The sequence below is a fragment of the Oncorhynchus nerka genome, linkage group LG10 (genome assembly GCF_034236695.1).
Source record: "Oncorhynchus nerka isolate Pitt River linkage group LG10, Oner_Uvic_2.0, whole genome shotgun sequence".
In the NCBI taxonomy this organism is placed as follows: domain Eukaryota; kingdom Metazoa; phylum Chordata; class Actinopteri; order Salmoniformes; family Salmonidae; genus Oncorhynchus; species Oncorhynchus nerka.
In genome coordinates this window covers 31,868,030-31,891,995 of record NC_088405.1, presented here as the reverse complement: position 1 = coordinate 31,891,995, position 23,966 = coordinate 31,868,030, and the positions used below count along the sequence as shown (strand labels likewise).

At 41.5% G+C, this 23,966-nt stretch overlaps 2 protein-coding genes across 3 annotated transcripts; both read left to right on the top strand.

The window, feature by feature from the left end:
• The first annotated feature begins 399 nt into the window (after positions 1–399).
• On the top strand, positions 400–8,721 carry fam98a (family with sequence similarity 98 member A). The gene is given in 9 exon segments (XM_029669506.2): positions 400–554; positions 5,507–5,655; positions 5,766–5,900; positions 6,016–6,200; positions 6,331–6,411; positions 6,638–6,754; positions 6,917–7,084; positions 7,300–7,497; positions 7,500–8,721. Coding segments are annotated over 9 exon segments (1,560 nt in total). The 5' UTR covers positions 400–516; the 3' UTR covers positions 7,989–8,721.
• A 211-nt stretch (positions 8,722–8,932) lies between these two features.
• Positions 8,933–14,975, top strand: si:ch211-195b21.5 (uncharacterized). Of its 2 annotated transcripts, none has more exons than XM_029669505.1 (8): positions 8,933–9,318; positions 9,523–9,665; positions 9,781–10,417; positions 10,590–11,364; positions 12,626–12,699; positions 12,870–12,969; positions 13,179–13,297; positions 13,539–14,975. In XM_029669505.1, exons 1-8 carry the CDS (start codon positions 9,094–9,096, stop codon positions 14,049–14,051), a joined length of 2,586 nt encoding a protein of 861 aa, XP_029525365.1. In that variant the 5' UTR covers positions 8,933–9,093; the 3' UTR covers positions 14,052–14,975. The 2 variants fall into 2 exon arrangements, with proteins under 2 accessions (XP_029525365.1, XP_029525364.1); XM_029669504.1 differs by having other exon boundaries at positions 13,536–14,975.
• The last annotated feature ends 8,991 nt before the right edge of the window (positions 14,976–23,966 follow it).

Below are 23,966 nucleotides of genomic sequence, written 5' to 3'. Positions count from 1 at the left end.
AGGTAATTTTACTCAGGCATTTCAACGGTGGTGGCGCACAGTAATAGGGAGCCAGGCACATATGCCTTTCACCAAATCCCCAATGTTAATCTTGAAATATAGCCAAACTGCTACCTTATTCTCGAAATTAAATGTCGAGTTTACTTTCGAAATATTGTCTCTTTATTAACTACATTTAATTTCGACTTTATTCTCGAAATATTGCCACTTATTTTAAAAGACGATCATGCAAAAAAAGATCCAAGTTTCACCCCATGTCGCAGTTTTTTAAATGTTTCTCTTCACTTGGATTTGATACTCTTCCGTAGATTAGAGCACACCTCTAATACTTTGAAATTGAAATCTTACTCCGTGAGGCATTGGCATTACTCCGTGAGGTACAGGCATTGTATCGGGCAGCCCTATCACCGGTAAGAGGTTGAGTTAGGACCCAGCATGCCAACCCAGCAGAAGTGTTGTTCTTTAGTGATATTAGATTATTCTTGCGATTTAATCAATTGAAGTTTCATCACAGAAATGGAGACAGATATTATTGACTCACTGGAAGATCTGGGGTAGGTTTAAATAGTTTTCTATGAGAATAGTCTTTATTTAGTTTATCTGATTATATTTTAACTAGCTAGCTCAACTGGTTAATTTAGCTAACGTTAGCTGATACGTTGACTGCCTGTCATCGGACTACTGTCACAGCCAGAGACAGCTGAGCAGTAAATCTAAACTCTGCAGGCTCTTTCATACATTTTTGTGGCATCTAGCTAGCTACTATACATACGGCTTTATGACTTACTTTAGATTATATTGTGAATGTAAAAGTGACCTATCTATTTAGTCTGAAATTACCTATCATGCCAACCGTTTGATGTTTATTCAGCCGGCACAAACAGAGGACAGGCACCGCCTTAGTGTTATGAATACACTGAAGCTGGAAAGGTCCCACTTATCTCATGACTGGTTGCTATTCACAGTAAAAATCAGTTCAATAGAGCTCGCCGGTTTGTAGTCGTAAAACCGGAAATGAATTAGCTACGGCTGTTTCGTTCAGCCATTCATATGGGGGAAAAGAATGGGGTTTTGGGATAAACGCCGAAAATAAGGTCTGAGATTAACAGAGGATATCTTGTACGTTTTGTTCTATGAGATAATATCAGTCCTTTAACATGACCTTTATCAATTCTGAAGAGGTTAGTTATGTGCTTTATGTACATATTTTTATTTATTTTATTATGTGCTTCAAAATTCACAAAGTGACGTTAGTTGATGCAGATTATCTCATAGAACAAAACGTATACGATCTCATAAACCTGAGTTTACCACAGATCTTATAATAAAAAATAAAATAAAACATTTATCAAAAAAACAAACATTCATTTTCCCATAGGCTTTGTCCAACGAACCACCACGGAGATAGTGCCTACAAAAAGACGCCATTACTTGTCAATTGAAACAGGGCATTTCCATAGAAAAGGACCCATGAGCACCAACATGTGAAGTTCATTTAAGTGTATAAAATTGGGTGTCAAATGAAAGATAAGAGTCGCTATATTTTTGGGAAATGAAGGCATAGATACATTTAGTCATAAGTAAAATACTATGCTTTCAGGCTAAACAGATGGAAAGGGGGTCTTAGAAAACATCTACCAGAAAGTCTTAAAAGGTATCAGAAATACATCAAATCACAAAATTGTTGATGTAAAGACCCATGCCAACTAATATCAACACTTATGTTTAGTTTGGGAAAACTGTATTCTATTGTACTGTGCTCTGCTAAGTAACGCTGTGATGTCAAACTTGTGAAAAATGAGAATGACATTCATATAATTATACATTTATGTGTATGTAACAGTATAACTTTAGTCCGTCCCCTTGCCCCGACCCCACCCACGAAGCATCTTTACCCATCGCTCCACAAAAGCCGCGGCCCTTGCAGAGCAAGGGGAACCACTACTTCCAGGTCTCAGAGCAAGTGACGTCACCCATTGAAACGCTATTAGCGCACACCACTGCTAACTAGCCAGCAATTTCACATCGGTTACACTTTGACCTCCTCTTTTTCCGCAGCAACCAGTGATCCGGGTCACGGCACCAATGTAACAGTATAACTTTAGTCCGTCCCCTCGCCCCGACCCGGGCGCGAACTAGGGACCCTCTGCACACATCAACAACAGTCACCCACGAAGCATCGTTACCCATCGCTACACAAAAGCTGCGGCCCTTGCAGAGCAAGGGGAACCACTACTTCAAGGTCTCAGAGCAAGTGACGTCACCGATTGAAACGCTATTAGCTCGCACCACCGCTAACTAGCTAGCCATTTCACATCGGTTACATGTAGTACAGATTATGGGACACATGATGTAATTATGTTACCGGGTGTATATCCACTTCACATACTGTAGTTCAATAATGAAAATAGATTTCTTCAAACTCAAGGTGCCATGTCATAGCTGACACCCCATTCTTTCTGCAGACATCTTTGAATCTTAATTCGGAGCAGATATTTAAGAGTTTTGGGATAAACCTAGTAGCATAAAAATCTGAGGGACATTTTACTATTATCCTGTTACCAAAGTTTTAATTTACACAATTCCTCCATTATATTCGCTTTTGTACAATTTTCAGGGGAAATTGTTAAAAGTAATCTTTGTGCATAGAGTTGTATGGTTTGTTGAACTTTAAAATCAATAGTTTTTTGTTTGGCATACATTTTTAAAGTGACAAAATGGAGTAATTCTGTTTCCGTCGAATTGCCCAGCATGCACAGCTCCTTTTGATAGGTACATTTTTGGACTTATACGTTAATAATAATATCTGATGGGGTATGACAGTTGAACTAAGCTCATTATGTATCCATTGATTCTTGAAGAATATAAAAGAAGCTCATGAGGCATATACAACTGTCGTACCCCATCAGAACCCCAAATATAACTTGTTTTACTTCCAATGTTTCTAACAAAGTAAATGTAAACAAATAATAAATACCCTCAAAAATGATTTGTTGGTCTGATGTGATTTAATGAGGAGCATTCAGACGCTGCACTTGATGAATTTATGAAATTGCTTCTTACAACTATTGATAAACATGCACATGTTAAGAAACTGACTGTAAGAACTGTTAAGGCTCCATGGATTGATGAGGAATTTAAAAACTGTATGGTTGAAAGAGATGGGGCAAAATGAGTGGCTAATAAGTCTGGCTGCACATCTGACTGGCTTACTTACTGCAAATTGAGAAATGATGTGGCTAAACTCAACAAAAAGAAGAATGAACTGTATTATGAAGCCAATATCAATGATTTAAAGAATGATGGAAAACAACTTTGGAGTACTTTAAATGAAATTATGGGCAGAAAGACATTCAACTCCATCTTACATTGAATGAGAGCTTATTCATCACAAAACCATTTGATGTTGCCAATTATTTTAATGATTATTTCATTGGCAAACTTAGGCAGGAAATGCCAACAACAAACTGTGAGCAATTGTATTCATGCATAACAAAACAAATAATGAAAGAAAAGCATTGCAAGTTAGAATTTTGTAAAGTTAGTGTGGGATAGGTGGAAAAATTGTTATTGATCAATAAGGACAAACCTCCTGGCATTGACAACTTAGACGGAAAGCTACTGAGGATGGTAGCTGACTCTATAGCCACTCTTATCTGTCATATTTTTAATCTGAGCCAAGAGGAAAGTCTTTGTTAGGCCTAAAGGGAAGCCAAAGTAATTCCACTACCCAAGAGTGGTAAAGCGGCCTTTGCTGTTTCTAACAGCAGACCTATAAACTTGCTGCCAGCTCTTAGCAAACTGTTGAAAAAAATGGTGTTTGACCAAATACAATGCTATTTCTCTGTAAACAAATGAACAACAGACTTTCAGCATGCTTATAGAGAAGGGCACTCAACATGTACTGCACTGACACAAATGACTGATGATTGGTTGAAAGAAATTGATAAGAAGAAGATTGTGGGAGCCGTACTGTTAGATTTCAGTGCAGATTTTGATATTATTGACCATAACCTGTTGTTGAAATTACTTATGCGTTATGGCTTTTCAACCTCTGCCATATCGTGGATTCAGAGCTATCTATCTAATAGAACTGAGGGGTTTCTTTAAGGGAAGCTTCTCTAATGTCAAACATGTAAAGAGTGGTGTACCGCAGGGCAGCTGTCTAGGCCCTCTACTCTTTTCTATTTTTACCAATGACCTGCCAGTGGCATTAAACAAAGCATGTGTGTCCATGTATGCTGATGATTCAACCATATATGCATCAGCAACCACAGCTAATGAAGTCACTGAAACCCTTAACAAAGAGTTGCAGTCTGTTTTGGAATGGGTGGCCAGTAATAAACTAGTCCCGAACATCTCTAAAACCAAGAGCACTGTATTTGGTACAAATCTATCCTTACGTTCTAGACCTCATCTGAATCTGGTAATGAATCATGTGGCTGTTGAACAAGTTGAGGAGACTAAATAACTTGGCCTTGCCTTAGATTGTAAACTGTCATGGTCAAAACATATAGATTCAATGGTTGTAAAGATGGGAAGAGGTCTGGCCGTAATAGAGATGCTCTGCTTTTTTGACACCACACTCCAAAAAGCAAGTTCTGCATGCTCTAGTTTTGTCTTATCATGATTATTGTCCAGTTGTGTGGTCCAGGGTGGCAAGGAAAGACCTAGTTAAGCTGCTGCTGTCACAGAACAGAGTGGCACATTTAGCTCTTAATTGTAATCAGAGGGCTGATATAAATACTATACATGCCAGTGGCTAAGAGTTGAGGAGAGACTGACTGCATCACTTCTTATTTTTTTATAAGAAACATTAATGTGTTGAAAATCCCAAATTGTTTGCATAGTCAACTTACACACACACTTGTCCCACCAGACATACCACCAGGGGTCTTTTCACAATTCCAGAACAAATTCAAGAAAGCATACAGTATTATATAGAGCCCTTATTGCATGGAACTTCCTTACATCTCATATTGCTCAAATAAACCGTAAACCTGGTTTTAAAAAGACAGATAAAGCAACATCTCGCAGCGCAACGCCTCTCCCCTATTTGACCTAGATAGTTTGTGTGTATGTATTGATATGTAGGCTACGTGTGCCTTTAAAAAAACAACTATGTAGTTCTGTCCTTGAGCTGTTCTTGTCTATTGATGTTCTGTATTATGTCATTTTGTATTAAGTTTTGTGTGGACCCCAGGAAGAGTAGCTGCTGCTTTTGCAACAGCTAATGGGGATCCTAATAAAATACCTAAGCATGGTTAAAACTATAATTTTTATATCAATGTTTATATCATCGATGGTCAGTCCTTGCACCATAGCTCTATGAATTTGATTGGTTACATTTTTCCATCTCCATCCCTCAGCTTTTTACCAAAACAAGGGTGGGGAGGGGGCTTTATTCTTTCAACTGTTGATTGCTGCTTTAATGACTAGCTAGATTAACTGGTAAGTATAGGTTTTTAGTGAAAGTCTTATGAGGTTACTGTCTTTGTTTTCTCAGGTACCAAGGCCCTCTGTTGGAGGATGGAGCACTGGAGGCTGCGGTGAGCGGGGGAGCAGCAGCACCAGAGTTCACCAAGGTGTGTGCCTGGATCGTCTCAGAGCTCAAGCTCTACTGTCACCTGGAGGAGAATGTCCATGCCACCAACTGTGAGTCGGTTTTATTCTTAACTCATCTCAGTGCTTGTGCATTGAATAATAAAAGAAAATTGTATTTCTCTGGGTTGTCATTGCACCAACTCTCCATCTACCCCACCCAGGTCCCAGTGAGGCAGAGGGGTTCCAGCTCGAGATGAGTGGTCTTCTGTCTGAGCTGGCCTGTCCTTACAATGTCCTCACCACAGGAGATGTCACCCAGAGGCTGCTCAACAAGACAAACTGCCTACTGCTCATCAGTATGTGAACAGCATAAGTCAACCTTCTCCCTGTGTTGTCAGTTTCCCTATCATTTATAGAATTCATATTAATACAGTATGATGATTGCCGTTTGAATGATATGCTCTCTCTCAGCCTTTCTGATCTCGGAGCTGGAGGCCTCCAGGATGATCCTGGTCAACAAGCCTCAGAAGGCAGCCCAGGAGGCCGGAGGCAGTGTTGTCTTTATGGAGCTGAAGGGAATCTGTGTGTCCCTGGGCATGTCCAAACCCCCAGCCAACATCACCATGTTCCAGTTCTTCAGTGGGATCGAGAAGAAGGTCAGTCCATGTCACACCAGGCTATGTCAGTATTATGTTATGATAGGTATGTGTCTTTTTGTTGAATACAGCTATACTTTAGCTAAGGTTTAGTTCTCTCAACATTAATATTATCTCCTTTTTTCCTCAGCTGAAAGAAGCTCTAGCCAAAGTGCCATCAACTCATGTTGGGGGTCCTCTGATGAAGAAGGCACTTGGACCAGTTCACTTTGTAATACCCTTAAAAACAATAAAGATGTGCATAGCGGAATACATTTCCCACTGCAAACCAAAATATATGTTACATTCTTAAGCAGCGTACTATACTGCAGTCCACTTTGTCCTGCATTGTTGGAGCTCGAATCTCCAAGAATTTCACTGTACCCTGTAATTACATCTGCAACCCTGTACATGTGACTATTAAACGTTCTAATCTAATTTACATTTCTCTTTTACAGGAAAAAATCGAAGCCATCAATCAAGCACTTGTGAATGAGTATGAAGTCCGAAGGAAGATGTTGTTGAAACGTCTTGACGTGACAGTTCAGTCCTTTGGTTGGTCTGACAAAGCTAAGGTGAGAACTCTGTACTGGGAAGATTGTTATACTTATTCAAAGTGTAACTGGTTGTGGTTGTAGTCTGTGTTATTCATTTACAGCATATTTGCAATCACAATGCATTTGTACTGTAAACAATTGAGTACTGTATGTAGAAATTGAATTTCTATTGTTACACAGAAACATGCTGAAAAGCTGGCCAATGTATACCCGCCTTTGCGTTCAACCCTCGCCACAAAGAGCAAAGTCTCGGTGGCTCACCTCTTTGCTGCACGAGAGGACCTCTCCAAGATTATGCGCACAAGTAGTGGCAGGATAAGGGAGAAGACTGCTTGTGCCATTAACAAGGTAAGGAGCAGATTTGTAATTCTCCACTTGCTAACTTTTAACGTTTATCTCAATACTACCTTGAGAGCTGCTGTCACATTCTGTTTTTTCATACCTCATGTCAAGAAAATATTTTTAAACTACTTTGGCTACTTTGGCTGTGCTGTCAGAAAACACCCCTTGGCTTGTACACGTTCTGTTGATTAACTTTTTTTATTTACATTTTTGTTGTGCAGGTTCTAATGGGACGTGTGCCAGACAGAGGTGGGCGACCCACTGAGATTGAGGCCCCCCCACCAGAGATGCCCACCTGGCAGAAGAGGCAAGACGGTCCACAGGGAGGTGGACAGTATGGCGGTGGTGGACGAGGAGGCAGCAGGGGGGGCTACGACCAACACTCTCAGGGGGGCCGAGGGGGTTACGAGCGAGGAGGAGGGGTTATGAAAGGGGCGGGAGGGGTGGAGGAGGGGGTGGCAGAGGGGGCAAGGTGCAGGGAGGCTGGTCGGACGGAGGAGGAGGAGGTGGTGGTGGTGGTGGTGGTTACCAGGGTCATAACCAGGAAGGAGGTGGCCACCAAGGGGGTGGGGGGAGAGGAGGTTACGGGGGTGGAAAATTTCAAGGGGGCTTCCAGGGCCCTGGTTACCCTGCAGGAGGGCATCAAGGTGGAGGAGGTGGTTACCAACATGACAACCACAATCAAGAAGGAGGTCGCCACCAGGACAGGGGTGGCAGAGGGGGTCGCGGAGGTAGAGGAAGAGGTGATAGTAGAGGAAGAGGTGATGGTAGGGGAAGAGGACAGGGGGGAGGTTGGCGAGGGGGTCAGAATTTGAACCAAGGAGGACAGTTTGAACAGTTCTTCCAGCAGGGTGGCCAGCAGTACAATCAAGCAGGCTTTAGCCAGGGGAGCAAAAACTACACTAGTTGAAAAGAAAGTGCAGGCCACTGAAGCAGAGATCATGCAAGAGCCATGAAGTGAAAACGCCTTATTTTCTAAATGTGAATATTAATATAAAGCATGGTTATTATAATTTCTTCCCTAAACCGAATAAGAATGTGGAGAGTGACCATGTCTCCAACAGAAGAGAAAAGGTCCCAAGTCATGCATGACATGAGAGCTCAAACAAACCAGACTTTTCCACAATTCCATGGCTGTTAACAAATGACTGTTCCCATGTGTTCTTTTGCATATGTGAGTGCTTGTGTTTATGCTGTGTTCCACTATCTTGCCACATGAAAGTTGAAGCCAATGTTTGCCATTGTAACACCTAAATTATAAAGCCTTATTTTGAAGATTATTTGAAAAAGGAGTTGAATGTCATGTAACTACATATGATAAGGTGACAATTGTGGAAGTATTGTAGTCCATCCTTAGTTAATTTAATTAATACTTGAAAAGAAACAAGCTTTATTTCTCCAGTGGTTTTTTTTGTAAGCTTTGGTTTACATTATTGTTACTAGGAATGGGTTAAAAATAAGCTTGAGCCTCAAAAATGTTTTGCTGTTGCAAATAGTTTTGACTGGTATCTCCTCTATTACTTATTTAAAATATGCCACCTAATGATGCTTATAAACAAAATTGTGTACATACTTGGATGTAAGAAAGACTACTTGGAAGTGTGAATGAATGAGAGGTGAGCAATAAAATCTAATTGATTTAACATGCCTGTCATCTTTATTTGGTCATACTTTCATCTTAATTGTGACCATCAGTATTTTGTACACAATTTGAAAACCAGTGGACCCACATTAGCTCCGCATATCAATTAATGCTTGATCATAATGTAATCAAAGATTATAGTTTAAAAACGTGCTGTAATGCTATTGCTAATCCTTGTGGGCTTTTATTTTGAAATGCAGGATACCGGATGTTGTACACTTTACAGCTTGAAGGTCTTCCGCTTTCATTCACCCGCCAGCTACTTCAAAGCAAGCGAACTAATGAGTAAATGTTTGTTTTGACATTCGGGGTTTCCCTGATAAGTCTTGATATCTAGCATTAACGTAATTGCCGTCATCATTTGACGGCTACAATGTTTCGTGGTTTTCACCATCCCGGAGAACTTCCTCGGGGCCCTGCTCCCTTAGGCCACCCATCCCATGTACAGCCACCCGGTCCCAGCTACGGAGGGCCCTTTGGCCCGCCACCCCACGTTCCAATGCCTGGACACTTACCTCCTGGATCTTGTCATCCTTTCTTACCTCCCGGATCGGGAAGTGAATACCTCCACAGGCCCATGAGGGAACATTATATCAATGTACGTAGCTAACGTTGTCAGCTAATGTGCTTCACAACAAATCCATAGCTAGTCGATATATTCTTTAGTTTGTTCCTTGATAAAAATGTATTAATGCTTAAACTAGGATACTGGTGCGCTCAGCCAAAACACCATAATGTTAATGATTACAATGGTCAGCTATCTAGTATGCTGATGTTTACATGTTGTTTGTACCTCAACCAGACTCCACATTGCAGCAGTTACTCCATTGACCGCAGCACAGTGATCAGTCTGGGTGGTCAACAGATTCTCCCACCAGACACACAGCATCTTCAGATGCCACAGTGGCCCGCCAATCCTTTGGAATCATGTCAAAGAGACAAGAGGTGGGGAAATGTCAAGATTCAAGGATTTTGTGATGCATAGCCTAGTTCACAACCTCTTTCAGCTATGGCTGCTTGCAATGAACAGTAATCTAAACCGTTTTTACTTGTATTTCAGTGAGAACTTGACAGCTGGGGAAGAATTCCTCAGATGCCTTGCAGCTAATAAGCCAGTCCCTGACTTCCTCAAAGGAGTCAACCTGTTGGACGCAGGGAAGGCAGTCAAGGCTCCAGGTGTACCAGAAAACCGGGGTTATGAGAGGCAGAGACTCCGGAGCAAATCTCGCAGTCCCGCGAAGGAAAGCAGGGGCAGGAGTAAGAGCCGAGCAAAGAGCCAGGTAAGAAGCAAGAGCCGGGCAAGAAGCAAGAGCTGTCCGCGCAGCAGAAGTCGTACCCGAGGGAAAAGCCGGGCAAGAAGCAAAAGCCGACCACGAAGCAGGAGTCGCAGTCGTGGAAAGAGCCAGGTCAGAAGCAAGAGCAAGGCTCGTAGTAGGAGCCGGAGCCGAGGGAAAAGTCGGGTGAGAAGCAAAAGCAGATCAAGGAGTAGGAGTCGCAGCTATGGAAAGAGCCGGGGCAGAGTGGACCATCATTCCGACCACAGGGACAAAAGGAGCCCCATTCGGAGCTGTAGCAGCAGGATCAGTAATCACTCCTCCGTACACAATGACCTGCTCGAGGGCCTGAAACGGGTTATGAACAGCAAGCAACTGGAGGACAGTATGCCTTCCATCAAGAATGCCATTCTCACAATACAGGTATAGTATGAGAAAGTCATGGGTTGTTATGGGGTATGTTTAGTTAATGATGTTCTACAAACATGGCGAGACCCATTTTTAATTTATATCTGCAGTGAAGAATAGACAATCTAACAAATGTAAAATCAAACCTCAATAAAACCCATTGATGTATTTTCTGTTTGTTCCATAGGCCAATAACTTTAGCAGAGATATCCAGAGCAGCAGAGCAATCCAGAGCAACTGTCTTCCATGTGGACCAGTCTTGGCCAGTAGACAGGAATTTCTTCAAGCCTCAGATGGGTCCAAGCCAATCAGCAGACAGGAGGAGACCGACAGCAATCTTCTCCCCCACGAGAGAGTGGGCTGTGACTTCTCCTGGCTGCAGGGCACCAGGGAGGTCTCGCCTGTTCAGAAGCTGGAGGAGGTCGAGGATGAGGAGAACTTCCTCTATGGGAATGAGGATAACCAGTCAAAACAACGCCCTGCCACCCTGCCTTTTGCACCGTCCACATCCATTACCCAGCAGAGCGATGCAGAGATCTCGCCAGCAGGCCCACCCTACTATCAAAGCCAGCCTCTGTTTGGGAACCATGGTGAAGTCCTGGAGTTCAAGATGCCTCCTCAACCGGTCCAGTCCAGTGTGAGGCCTGAGCAGAGGGTGCAGCCTGTTCCTGATGTGAAGCCCGCCCCCACTGTGAAGGAATGTGAGGAGTTCAAGACCATGTTGAAGAACATTGGACTGAATCTGGGCACATCAGAGATCAGTAAGATGATGGTCAAGCTGCAGCAACAGAAGGAGGGTAAGATGCCAGAGCAGAAGAGGGAGGAGAAAGTGCCATCACCAGCACCAGTGCTGCCTCTTCCTCTTGTAATTGGGGCATCACAGGAGCCCAGACTGGCCTCGCCAGCACTTGGGACAGAACCAATACGACAAGCATTGGAGTCATTACAGTTCATTATTAAAGGTTAGAGCAGTCATATATAAATACATTTGATTTGATGTATGTACTTTATTTTTTAAATAAGCATTTTGTTCATATGGAACATTTCTGGGATCTTTTATCTCAGTTCATGAATTACATACACACACAAAACCCATTCACTCTTGCAGGAAAAATGTTAATATGTACTGAACAAAATATAAATGCAACATTTCAATGATTTTACTGAGTTGAAGTTCATATAAGGAAATATGTCAATTAAAATAAATTCATTAGACCCTAATCTATGGATTTCACATGACTGGCCAGGGGCACAATCATGACTGGGCCCGGGAGGGCATAGGCCCACCCACTTGGGAGCCAAGCCCACCCACTGGGGAGCCAGCCAATCAAAGTGTTTTTCCCCACTGAAGGGCTTTATTACAGACAGAAATACTTATCAGTTTCATCAGCTGTCCAGCTGGCTGGTCTCAGACGATCCCGCAGGTGAAGAAGCCGGGTGTAGAGGTCCTGGATTGGCGTGGTTGCATGTGGTCTGTGATTGTGAGGCCTGTTGGCCCAAATTCTCTAAAATGACATTGGAGGCAGCTTATGGCAGAGAAATTAATATTCAATTTTCTGGCAACAGCTCTGGTGGACATTCCTGCAGTCAACATGCCAATTGCACGCTCCCTCAAAACTTGAGACATCTGTGGTATTCTGTTATAATCTCCCCACATAGCCTGGTTCCTCTCTAGGTTTCTTCCTAGGTTTTGGCCTTTCTAGGGAGTTTTTCCTAGCCACTGTGCTTCTACACTTGCATTGCTTGCTGTTTGGGGTTTTAGGCTGGGTTTCTGTACAGCACTTTGAGATATCAGCTGATGTACGAAGGGCTATATAAATAAATTTGATTTGTTGTGTGACAAAACTGCACATTTTAGTGGCCTTTCATTGTCCCCAGCATCTGTGTAATGATCATGGCTTTTAATCGGCTTCTTGATATGCCACACCTGTCAGGTGGATGGATTATCACTAATAGGGATGATTCTACACCTGCATTGCTTGCTGTTTGGGGTTTCCGGCTGGGTTTCTGTACAGCACTTTGAGATATCAGCTGATGTAAGAAGGGCTATGTAAATACATTTGATTTGATGTATGTACTTTATTTTTTTAAATAAGCATTTTGTGCATATGGAACATTTCTGGGATCTTTTATCTCAATTCATGAAACTTGGGACCAACACTACATTTTTGTTCAGTATATATTAAGGATGCGACTAATTGCATTTTTCTTTCCTTTCTTTAGCAACAAGGGAGAAAAGGGCCAATAGTGATCCACATGATGGCAACCATTCCCAAAGGAATTCAGACAAACAGAAGGTAACATTTACTTGGCAGTGTCATTCCAATCACACTCTTTTTTCCCTCTGAGACAAACCTCACTATTACTGATGATAATTACTCCTGATGTTTGTTGTGTCACAGCATGTTGTGATGTCTAAACTAGAAAACACTGCATTTTAACATTGTGATGAAATGGGACTTTCTAGAGCAAAGATGACGAGGAGAGTCAGAGGAGATCGAGACATGACCAAATGAAAAGGAAAGAAACTCTTGTGAAGGAACTGGAGGAATTGCTAAAGCAGGACGGTATAGTATTGTTCATTATAGACCTGTCTTTCTACCCAGTCATTCTCTATCTACATAATATAAATGACTGGTAGGCCGTCATTGTAAATAAGAATTTGTTCTTAACTGACTTGCCTTGTTAAATATAAATAAATATAAGCGTTATTTTTGTTGCCATCATTACTTGGTAATAGAATGACACCTAAATGCCTTTTCATTCGTATATTCAGGGTCTACCTTTTTGATTCCGGTCATCGGGTTCTACTGTCAGAGGTGTGAGGAGTTCTTCGGAGACCTGACCACTGCTGAGGGCCATGCAGCAACCCACCGGCGGAATGAGCCTAGCATGGCATGTACCTAGCTACATTCTCTCGCCCCACACAGTAACCCAACTGTATACACTGCATTGACCAAAGAAACAGCATAGTTAAACCATTGCGTTGTTCAACCTAGATCACCCCTCAGTATAAACTTTAGGTTCCTTTCCAGTCCACTTGTCTTCAGCATCCATAGAAAAGTAAAATTCCCCAAAATATTTGTGGTATTATAATCCCAAACTGTAGCTACTTGTTTCACCTTGTCTATAGCAGCAGCATGGAGACAGACGACCTGGAGAGGACCGAAGACACCCTAGCCATTACATCGGGCACCCCCTGGGTCCAGAGTGGAGGGACCAGGGAGAACCAAGAGATCAGAGGTATCACAAACTAGACGAGGGCCCAAAGGGTTACAGGAACGACAGGGAGAAGATCTACGTGAAAGAGGAATGCCCTGGAAGCCCCAGGATAAAGATGCCGATGGTCCGCGGGCACACCCCACCAGGTCTGCAGAAGGCCAGGGGGAGAGAGGAGGGGAGGGTGGATAAGGGCTCTTGTGCTGCTTCCTCTGGCCATGCCAGTGGGAAATATGGTAGGGTCAAACTGGAGGTAGTGGAGACCAAAGGAAAGCCCAACGTGGAAGTATGTGACAAAAAGGACAAAGATAAAGGAGAAAGCAGTTCTAACAGTGATGACGAGAAAGACAAATCTCCTAAAGGCAACAAAAAGAAAAAGAAGAAGGAGAAAAAGAAGAAGGAAAAGAAGAAGAAGAAGGAAAAGGGTTAGAAGTAATAGCTGCTGTACTGCATGTCCTGGTTTGATTGTACTGTATCTCTGGAGGACCTGGCCTTGGGTCATTGTTTGGCATCATTGCAGCTGTTTTCAGAAGTTGGTGCTTTTAATGTTAAAAAGAAGCAGTATTCCTCTGATTCGTTCTCTCCTTTTGGGGTTGTCTTGTTTTTCAACAAACTGTGTTCCTCTGTGTTGTAGTGGATAACAGCACATTGTCATTGAATGCTGTTGGAGGACAGGCCGTTCCAGGGTGCATATGCAGCATTTATGATGTCCAGAATTGTTTTGCTGCCAGCTACTGATCCTATTGTTCAGACCTTTAGTTACTGTAGATGTTTATTAAATAACCCTCTTTATATTGGGCCATGTTTGTGTATATTTCACCCGGTACAACCTTGATTTAGTGCTTTGAGTGTTATCAAATGTACTTTTTCCATTTAAAGGTCAACTGCCATTTGAAGCGTGTGCTGTTTTTCTTCCTAATGTTAAACCGATGAGATGGAATTATTCTGTAATGAAGACATTCTTATACATTGTCCTCTTATCTAGCTCTCTGTAATTGATGGCGCAAGGCTATTTGCAAGCGCACATGATCTTGCCAAAGTCATTGGATCCTATCAGGAACAGTTGACATGTTTTTGTAAGGTGATCACTTTTTTTCTGATTATATACATTGTTTTTGTCTGCTGTTACTTACTCTGACTTCCTCTTTCTCACACATTAGGCATTTCCATTGATCCAGGTTTATTTGACAAAAGCAGGGGGAAAAAATATTCTGACGTGTAATAGAAACGGCAGATATGAGACATTTTAAAGCTCGACAACATTTTTATCCGTTCAATAGGGTTCTATTTTTCTTTTGTTGAACTTGTAACTAATGAGGGAAACTGATTTTGAATAAATGTTGATTGTAAAATACTTTAAGGTATGCTGGGCATGTGATGTCATCACATAACTATAGGCTCCACTCCTAAATGCCTACTGCTTGCAAAATAAGTTCATTTTAAGCTAACATGGAATTGTTTTAAGATGGTCATACCATGGATCATTTAGCTATTTGATTTTGAATTTTATGACCCCTTTGGGTATCAATATTTAGTGATTTGATCAAATATTTAATTTCACCTATTACTATAGCACATAGAAACGCATTGAATAACACATTAATAAATTGCATAAAAGACAGTAAAAAAAATAGATCACATGGAATAAGGTTTTAAAGTGTCTGTCCTAGATATACGAAAGCTCAAAAAATAGTTTAGTTTAGAAAGTATTCATTCCCCTTGACTTATTCCACATTTTGTTGTGCCTGAATTAAACAAAACAAAAAAATCTCACCCGTCTACACACAAACCCCATAATGACAAAGTGAAAACATGTTTTTAGAAATGTGCAAATTTATTGAAAATTAAATACAGAAATGTCTCATTTACATACACTACCGTTCAAACGTTTAGGGTCACTTAGAAATGTCCTTGTTTTTGAAAGAAAAGCACTTTTTTGTCCATTAAAAGAACATCAAATTGATCCGAAATACAATGTAGACGTTGTAAATGACTATTGTAGCTGGAAACGGCAGATTTTTAATGAAATATCAACATAGGCGTACAGAGGCCCATTATCAGCAGCCATCACTGCTGTGTTCAAATGGCACGACTCCAGGATGCTGGCCTTCTAGGCAGAGTTCCTCTGCCCAGTGTCTTGTTTTTCCCTTCTTAATCTTTTATTTTTATTTGCCAGTCTGAGATATGGATTTGTCCTTGCATTTCTGCCTAGGCCAGCATCCCTGAGTCGCCTCTTCACTGTTGACATTGAGACTGGTGTTTTGCGGGTACTATTTAATGAAGCTGCTAGTTGAGGACTTGTGAGGTATCTGTTTCTCAAACTAGACACTAATGTACTTGTCCTCTTGCTCAGTTGTGCACCGGGGCCTCCCACTCCTCTTTATATTCTGGTTAGAGCACGTTTGCTCTGTTCTGTGAAGGGAGTAGTACACAGCGTTGTACGAGATCTTCAGTTTCTTGGCAATTTCTTGCATGGAATAGCCTTCATTTCTCAGAACACGAATAGACTGACGAGTTTCAGAAGAAAGTACTTTGTTTCTGGCCATTTTGAGCCTGTAATCGAACCCACAAATGCTGATGCTCCAGATACTCAACTAGTCTAAAGAAGGCCAGTTTTATTGCTTCTTTAATCAGAACAACCGTTTTCAGCTGTGCTAATATAATTGCAAAAGGGTTTTCTAATGATCAATTAGCCTTTTAAAATGATAAACTTGAATTAGTTAACACAATATGCCATTGGAACACAGGAGTGATGGTTGCTGATAATGGGCCTCTGTACGCCTATGTAGATATTTCATAACAATCTGCTGTTTCCAGCTACAATCAGCATTAACAATGTCTACAATGTATTTCTGATCAATTTGGTGTTATTTTAATGGACAATTTTTTTTGCTTTTCTTTCAAAAACGAGAACATTTCTAAGTGACCCTAAACGTTTGAACGGTAGTGTAAGTATTCACACCTGAGTCAATACATGTTAGATTCACCTTTGGCACCGATTACAGCTGTGAGTCTTTCTGGGTAAGTCTTTAAAGGCTTGTTCACATAAACAGTTTGAAGTGACTCAAATCTGTTCTTTTTCCTGCAGTCTGAACAGCCAAAAAGCACATTGGAATTGGATATTTCAAGCCACACAAGGGTAGTATTAAGTCAGAAAAAACTGATTCCTGGCCATGTGACTTGTCTGAATGGTCAAATCTGATTAATTTCTGGTTTTTAGACTGCTATTCAGCATATCTTGTTGATGTTTGCTACTCTGTTGACAGTTTGACAAGAACATGTGGTAGCTAACTAGCTTGATAATTGTTTACAACAAATTAGTGAATGTGCTTTATAGCTAAACCGCTGGCTAGCTAGTTTACTACTGTGGCTAACCAAAAAGGACTTGTTTTGAAAGTTGGATCATCTTATCCTTTGAGGCTTTAAAAATGTTCTTACCCTATGATTTTGAAGATTCAAAGCAACTGGGAAATGTCCATGGCAGGCATTGTTATGTTAACTTGCTGCATAACTTTTGAGTGACAGGAAGCAAAAGCACCACCACCAATCAGCCTGCACCACTGCACACCTGGCTAACTATGATAACTAGCGTAGACTTGTTTTTATTTTTAAAATTGTTTCTATTTAACCTTTATTTAACTAGGCAAGTCAAATAAGAACAAATTCGTATTTACAATGATGGCATAGCAAGGGGCAAAAGGCATCCTGCGGGGACGGGGCTGGGATTCAAATAAGAAATGTAGTATAAAACACAAGCGACACCACAACACTACATAAAGAGAGACCTAAGACAACAACAGCATGTCAGTAACACATGACAACAACACGGTAGCAACACAAACATAGTACAAACATTGTTAGTCACAGACAACAGGGCAAAAGGGTAGAGACAACAATACATCAGCGACACGTGTCAGTAAGTGTGTCCATGATTGAGTCTTTGAATGGAGAGATGGAGATAAAACTGTCCAGTTTGAGTGGTTTTTTTGCAGCTCGATCCAGTCGCTAGCTGCAGTGAACTGAAAAGAGGAGCGACCCAGGGATGTGTGTGCTTTGGGGAACTTTAACAGAATGTGACTGGCAGAACGGTTGTTGTATGTGGAGGATGAGGATTGCAGTATGTATCTCAGATTGGGGGGAGTTTTATAAATAAGCATCAACCATTTGGTCTTGCGTCAGGAATACAGAGATGGCCAGTTTAGAGTATAGAGTGCAGTGATGTGTCCTATAAGGAGCATTGGTGGCAAATCTGATGGCCGAATGGTAAAGAACATCTAGCACCCTTACCTGCCTTGAGAGCACCCTTACTTGCCGATCTATAAATTACATCTCCGTAATCTAGCATGGGTAGGATGGTCATCTGAATCAGGGTTAGTTTGGCAGCTGGGGTGAAAGATGAGCAATTACGATAGAGGAAACAAAGTCTAGATTTAATTTAGCTTGCAACTTGGATGTTTTCTGAGAGAAGGACACTGTACCGTTTAGCCATACTCCCAAGTGCTTGTATATTGAGTCTACATTAAACTCTAACCCCTCAGAGGTCGTAATCACACCAGTGGAGGGAGGGGAGGGGCGGGGGGATTCTTCTCACCAAACCACATAATCTTTGTTTTGGAGGTGATCAGAACAAGGTTAGGCGGATGCATTGAAATTGAGATGCAGCCCATACAAAAAAACAGATAGAGCTATCTTAAACCAAAGATTATGGATATACTGACAAGATACATGTCTCTCCACCCTAACAATGAGAGTCCTTGTACACAAAGCGGCACGGCGGGCTGTCTAACTCCCACCCATCCTTTCTTTAGATTGGTGGATACATCTCATTATTGTAAACCTTTTTGAATTTTCGATGAGGATTGTTGACGTCAACCGCCTGTAATTCAAAGGAGAGAGATGCTATGCTACTAGCCTCATACCATGAATATGCATAGCCATCTCGAGACAACTCCGATATAGAAGTGTTTTTTCTCAAAGTTGGCGGGTTGTCACGTGTCCTACTTATATCAGTACACTCATAACTTAAGCATTCCGAAACTTCTATTCGATCAAATAAACCTCACGTAGCAAATAAACCACAAATGTATGTTGTTGACCAAATTCAACACTCATTGACCTCCATACAAATACTCTTTGCTTGGTGGGCGAAACAACAAGAAAAAACACCTGCTGGAGGACGACAGATTTTCAGAAGAGTTGGGTGTCTCTACCTCTGCTTAAACTGAATTATTTAAATTAATGTTCATTAGATTGATGCACGGGTGAGTCAATAGACTCATAAGGATGAATTATTTTGTGTCGATAAAAACAGCTGGATGTACTGGCGTCACACCTATAAAATATACATTTTTCGCATAAACCTACAGTCAAATAAAAATGTTGTGCTTGTAGTGTTTCCATGACTCATCTAGGCAAATTGCACATGAATAAATTGATGACAGTCTGTATGCCCTCCCACCTATCTGTTTCATGTCTCAGGTAGCCTGTATGCCCTCCCACCTATCTGTTTCATGTCTCAGGTAGCCTGTATGCCCTCCCACCTATCTGTTTCATGTCTCAGGTAGCCTGTGTGCCCTCCCACCTATCTGTTTCATGTCTCAGGTAGCCTGTATGCCCTCCCACCTATCTGTTTCATGTCTCAGGTAGCCTGTATGCCCTCCCACCTATCTGTTTCATGTCTCAGGTAGCCTGTATGCCCTCCCACCTATCGGTTTCATGTCATGTCTGCCCTCCCAGTTTCATGTCTCAGCCTGTCTGCCCTCCCACCTATCTGTTTCATGTCTCAGGTAGCCTGTCTGCCCTCCCACCTATCTGTTTCATGTCTCAGGTAGCCCGTATGCCCTCCCACCTATCTGTTTCATGTCTCAGGTAGCCCGTATGCCCTCCCACCTATCTGTTTCATGTCTCAGGTAGCCCGTATGCCCTCCCACCTATCTGTTTCATGTCTCAGGTAGCCTGTATGCCCTCCCACCTATCTGTTTCATGTCTCAGGTAGCCTGTATGCCCTCCCACCTATCTGTTTCATGTCTCAGGTAGCCCGTATGCCCTCCCACCTATCTGTTTCATGTCTCAGGTAGCCCGTATGCCCTCCCACCTATCTGTTTCATGTCTCAGGTAGCCTGTCTGCCCTCCCACCTATCTGTTTCATGTCTCAGGTAGCCCGTATGCCCTCCCACCTATCTGTTTCATGTCTCAGGTAGCCCCTATGCCCTCCCACCTATCTGTTTCATGTCTCAGGTAGCCCGTAAAAGCCAACATGTATAGAATGCAATAATTTTCTAATATTTGCCAAATTCTAATAATTCTCATGTGCCAATGTACTGCCATGGTCCGTGCCCTGGTGAAACTTGCACTCCTGTATATCTGAAATAATTGGATAGTAAAACTTGCAGTGGTGTGTATTCATGGATGCCAAGGGAAGCCAGGCTTCCCCTCCAAATGTACCAATAAAAAAAATACAAATCTCTGGGTTTCATAGTTTTCCTTCAATTCCCAAGAGGCTGAATGTATCTCACTGGAGAAAGCATCCGAGCGAGCGAAACAGCGTCCCTCTGTCTCTGTATGTGTAGCCAATCTAGCTGATGCTTTTTGGTCAAAAAGAATATGATATTGTTGCCGCCCGTAGCATTTGGCCTCCCTTGATAAAAAAATTATACATTAGTAGCCAATCAACGTTGAGCTAAACTGAGTGAGCTCAACTGTGAATGGTCCTGCCACATCCAAAAAAGTGTCAAGGGAAGACAGTTTGGATTTCGCTTCACACCAAAAAATACAATTGTTGCATCTAGTAGTGGTGTTGTCCTCCGGTGACTAGCTAGCTAGCTAAAATTGGCCCTTTCCTAAATTAGTCATCAACGGAGACAGGGATTTGGACTTGTGGTTTTACTTAATTCTCTATAGTGGCCAATGATTATAATGGCGATTCTGATCCAACCATAAATGCATACATTGTGCCGCTGTCCTGAGAGGATGGAAGTTCTATATGTAGCTAAATGTAGTAGGCTAATGTTAACTAGCAGGCTAATCGTTGCCCAAGAAAGGAAGTTAGGCTAGCGAGCAAGCATTTTAGCCAAGTAGCCTAGGACAACTAAAACTAAAAGCTTGTACTGTATGACAGTCATAGACCATTTCGGCAACATGAAAGAGAGGGTGGCATTGGCGTTTCTCTCCAAGTAAGTTGAGTCAACACGTTATTTCCATTTATGCACAAACACACACACACACAGAAATCCGTACCATGCAGTGGCAATTTTAGCATGTAAATCTTGATGGTGCTAACTCCCACTTTTTTTTGACACATGCCAGCTATGCCACTACACAACGTAACACTAAACAATACATTAATTGTACTATAATGGTGACAAACGATGCCCACAAACTGTTAGGGCCTACATAAAGCTGTCCCAAAAGCAGAGCTTTCATTCAGAACCATGGAGTGAATCCTTACCACCGCTACACCTGACTATCAGCGGAGCCTTGTCTGGCAGAAAAACAGTTAATTGAGCCTCATTTACTGCCTTTAAAAAAAACAAAGCTCACAGTATTCTCCCGGTACACCAAGTTAGAACTGTAGGATAAATAAAGGGGGCACATAATCAGACAATATTCAATGATTACGTTTCACTCAAGACAACTGGGAACACGGAAAAAAACTAGGTTGAATCATGACGTCAGTGATCTTCAGGTCGGAGCTCTAGAAAGAGGCATGAGTACCTGACTTGGAATTCAAAGTTGGATGACCTTCAAAACGTAATTTTCCCAGTCGGAGCTCGTTTTTTCAGAGTTCCAAGTTGTCTTGAACGCCCTGAAGTCTGAGATATCCCACTTCCGAGTTTCAGTTATTTTGAAAGTGGCAAAAGTCATGCTGGATTGACAGCATGGCCAATGAATTCAATCTTTTCTAGCCCATGGCATGTGAATGTTTATCATTTTAAGCTTGGAAAAGAGACCCATAAACCCAGACTTGGACCACACACCCACTCCACTGAATTGCAGGCTAGTGATTGCTTTGCAACGCTTGCAGTTAGCCGCAGATTCCTTCCAAACCCCTAATTTTTAATTTGCGATTTCCAACTTGTGTAATGTTTATGTTCAATGCTATTGTTAAAAATAGAATCGTCTTAAATTTGGAACAGTGCTAAGGTTGTCTATCAACTATAAAATGTAGCGCAACAGAACAAGTTACAACTGAAGTATCTGCTCATCAATGAATTCGAAAAAAAAAATGTGTTTAACACAGTAGCCGCATATCATCAGGTAGGCCTTTATGCACTTGTAACCTTTTTTCATTTGGGAAACTATCATTTTCTAATTTATTCTATTTTATGATATTCCATGATATTGTTGTTAAAAAAATGTATTTGTGTTGACTGTGATTAGGGCATGGGAATATAAGAGCTGTTGAAATGTATAACGTCATAGTGACAGAATCACACATTACTTTCCAAACATTGTGTCCTCGGCTATAGAAGTTGGTAGCGCAGCCTCTGAATGTGGTGGTAGCGCAGCCTCACAGTGACAAACCAAAGATATCCTATATGCATCGGAGTTACATCGTTCCCCGGCAATTTACAACTTCTTTCTAGCATAAAGCATTGCGGTCAAAAGCGTCGTTGTAGATATCTTTATATAATCAGGTCCATTAGATTTTTTTTCAATCTGAATAAGCTAACAAGGGGTTGGCCTATGCTTTTAGTCATTTTCTTTAACAAAAGCAACAGTTAACTCATCTAACACCTCAATTCGAGCCCTGGTTTTAACTTAACACACTGACACGAAGATATTTAAGGAGTGCATGGTGACATGGCTAACAAAATCTATGGATAGTAGACTATAAAGTCAAAGAGGTAGGACTACCTCTTATTTTTTGAATAGGAACAAATATGCTCCAACACAAAGCCCTCTTAGTGTTAGGAGCCTAAAGTCAAATGAAAATGAACCGTTTAAATGAATTAGACCTTCTCGAATTAGCCTACTTTCAGCACCCATGCGCTGTCCATCTCCGCGGCCGCCGTGTCATAATAAAGTAGCTTATGTAAATTTCTCGAATAGGATTTATTGTGAGGTCAATAACTCTGATAAATAGCTTCATTATGGGCAACAAAACATTTTTATTGAAATCAATTGAAGCAGAAGCAAGTTTAACTCCGGTCCTCATCTTCACGCTCTCCCTCTCAAACTGAACATGACATCATTAGGCGCGCACAGATATTGCATTTTGTTTTTACAAATATTTAGATTTTTTCAGAAGAAGCCTTTGACTTTCCTCTTGAAGTTCCACTGTGAGGCCGTCGGTAAAATTGAATAAAGGCAGAGTCAGGCGCAGGACACAGTTCTGAGTAATAATCCACGATTTACTCAATAAATGGTAAGATTCCAACAAGGACCATATACAATAAACTAAAGCACAAACAATTAGAACCCACATGACAAACAATAACGCACAAAACAGAGAAGGAAATCAGAGGGTTAAATAATGAACATAATTAATGGAATGGAAACCAGGTGTAAATAATCAAGACAAAACGAAAATTAACGCCACGTTGCACCATAGACTGTCCTCATCAGGAGCATGCCCAGGCGTTGTAGGGAGGTCATACAGGCACGTGGAGACCACACAGGACATTACATCAAAGTTGGATCAGCCTGTAGTGTGGTTTTCCACTTTAATTTTGAGTGTGACTCCAAATCCAGACCTCCATGGGTTGATCAATTTGATTTCCATTGATCATTTGTGTGATTTTGTTGTCAGCACATTCAACTATGTAAAGAAAAAAGTATTTAATAAGAATATTTCATTCATTCAGATCTAGGATGTGTTATTTTAGTGTTCCCTTTATTTTTTTGAGCAGTGCATATACACACACACACTGATTTTAGCGTTGGCAAATTGGCTTCGTCTCATTGTGAGAAGCCTATAAAACGTTGCTAGATTCACAAACATATTTTTTGCAATTCTGAAATGTATTGGAATAAATTACCAAACTATAAAACTAGCTAGCCAGCTACGGGCAAATGTAGCTAGATACTGTAATGACCTGACTAGATCATAAAGGAACAATTGTCCAGACAGAGGTTTGAGTTTACGAATTGACGGTTTATTAAACCCAACTTTATACAGGTTACTGTTTGGCCGTAGTCCACGCCAAATACATGAAAGATAACCCACAAGCCAATCGTGACCTTCTCTTGTGAAGCACAGACGTAAGAGAAAGAACAAAGGCTAAACCTGGTCTTAACTTCCAATGCTCCATCCCCCCTCCACGCCAACCGCCAGGATGCCCGGCAATCAGAACATTCCAGGCATTCCCGTGATTGGCAGATAGCAGGTTGATTGGCATGTCGG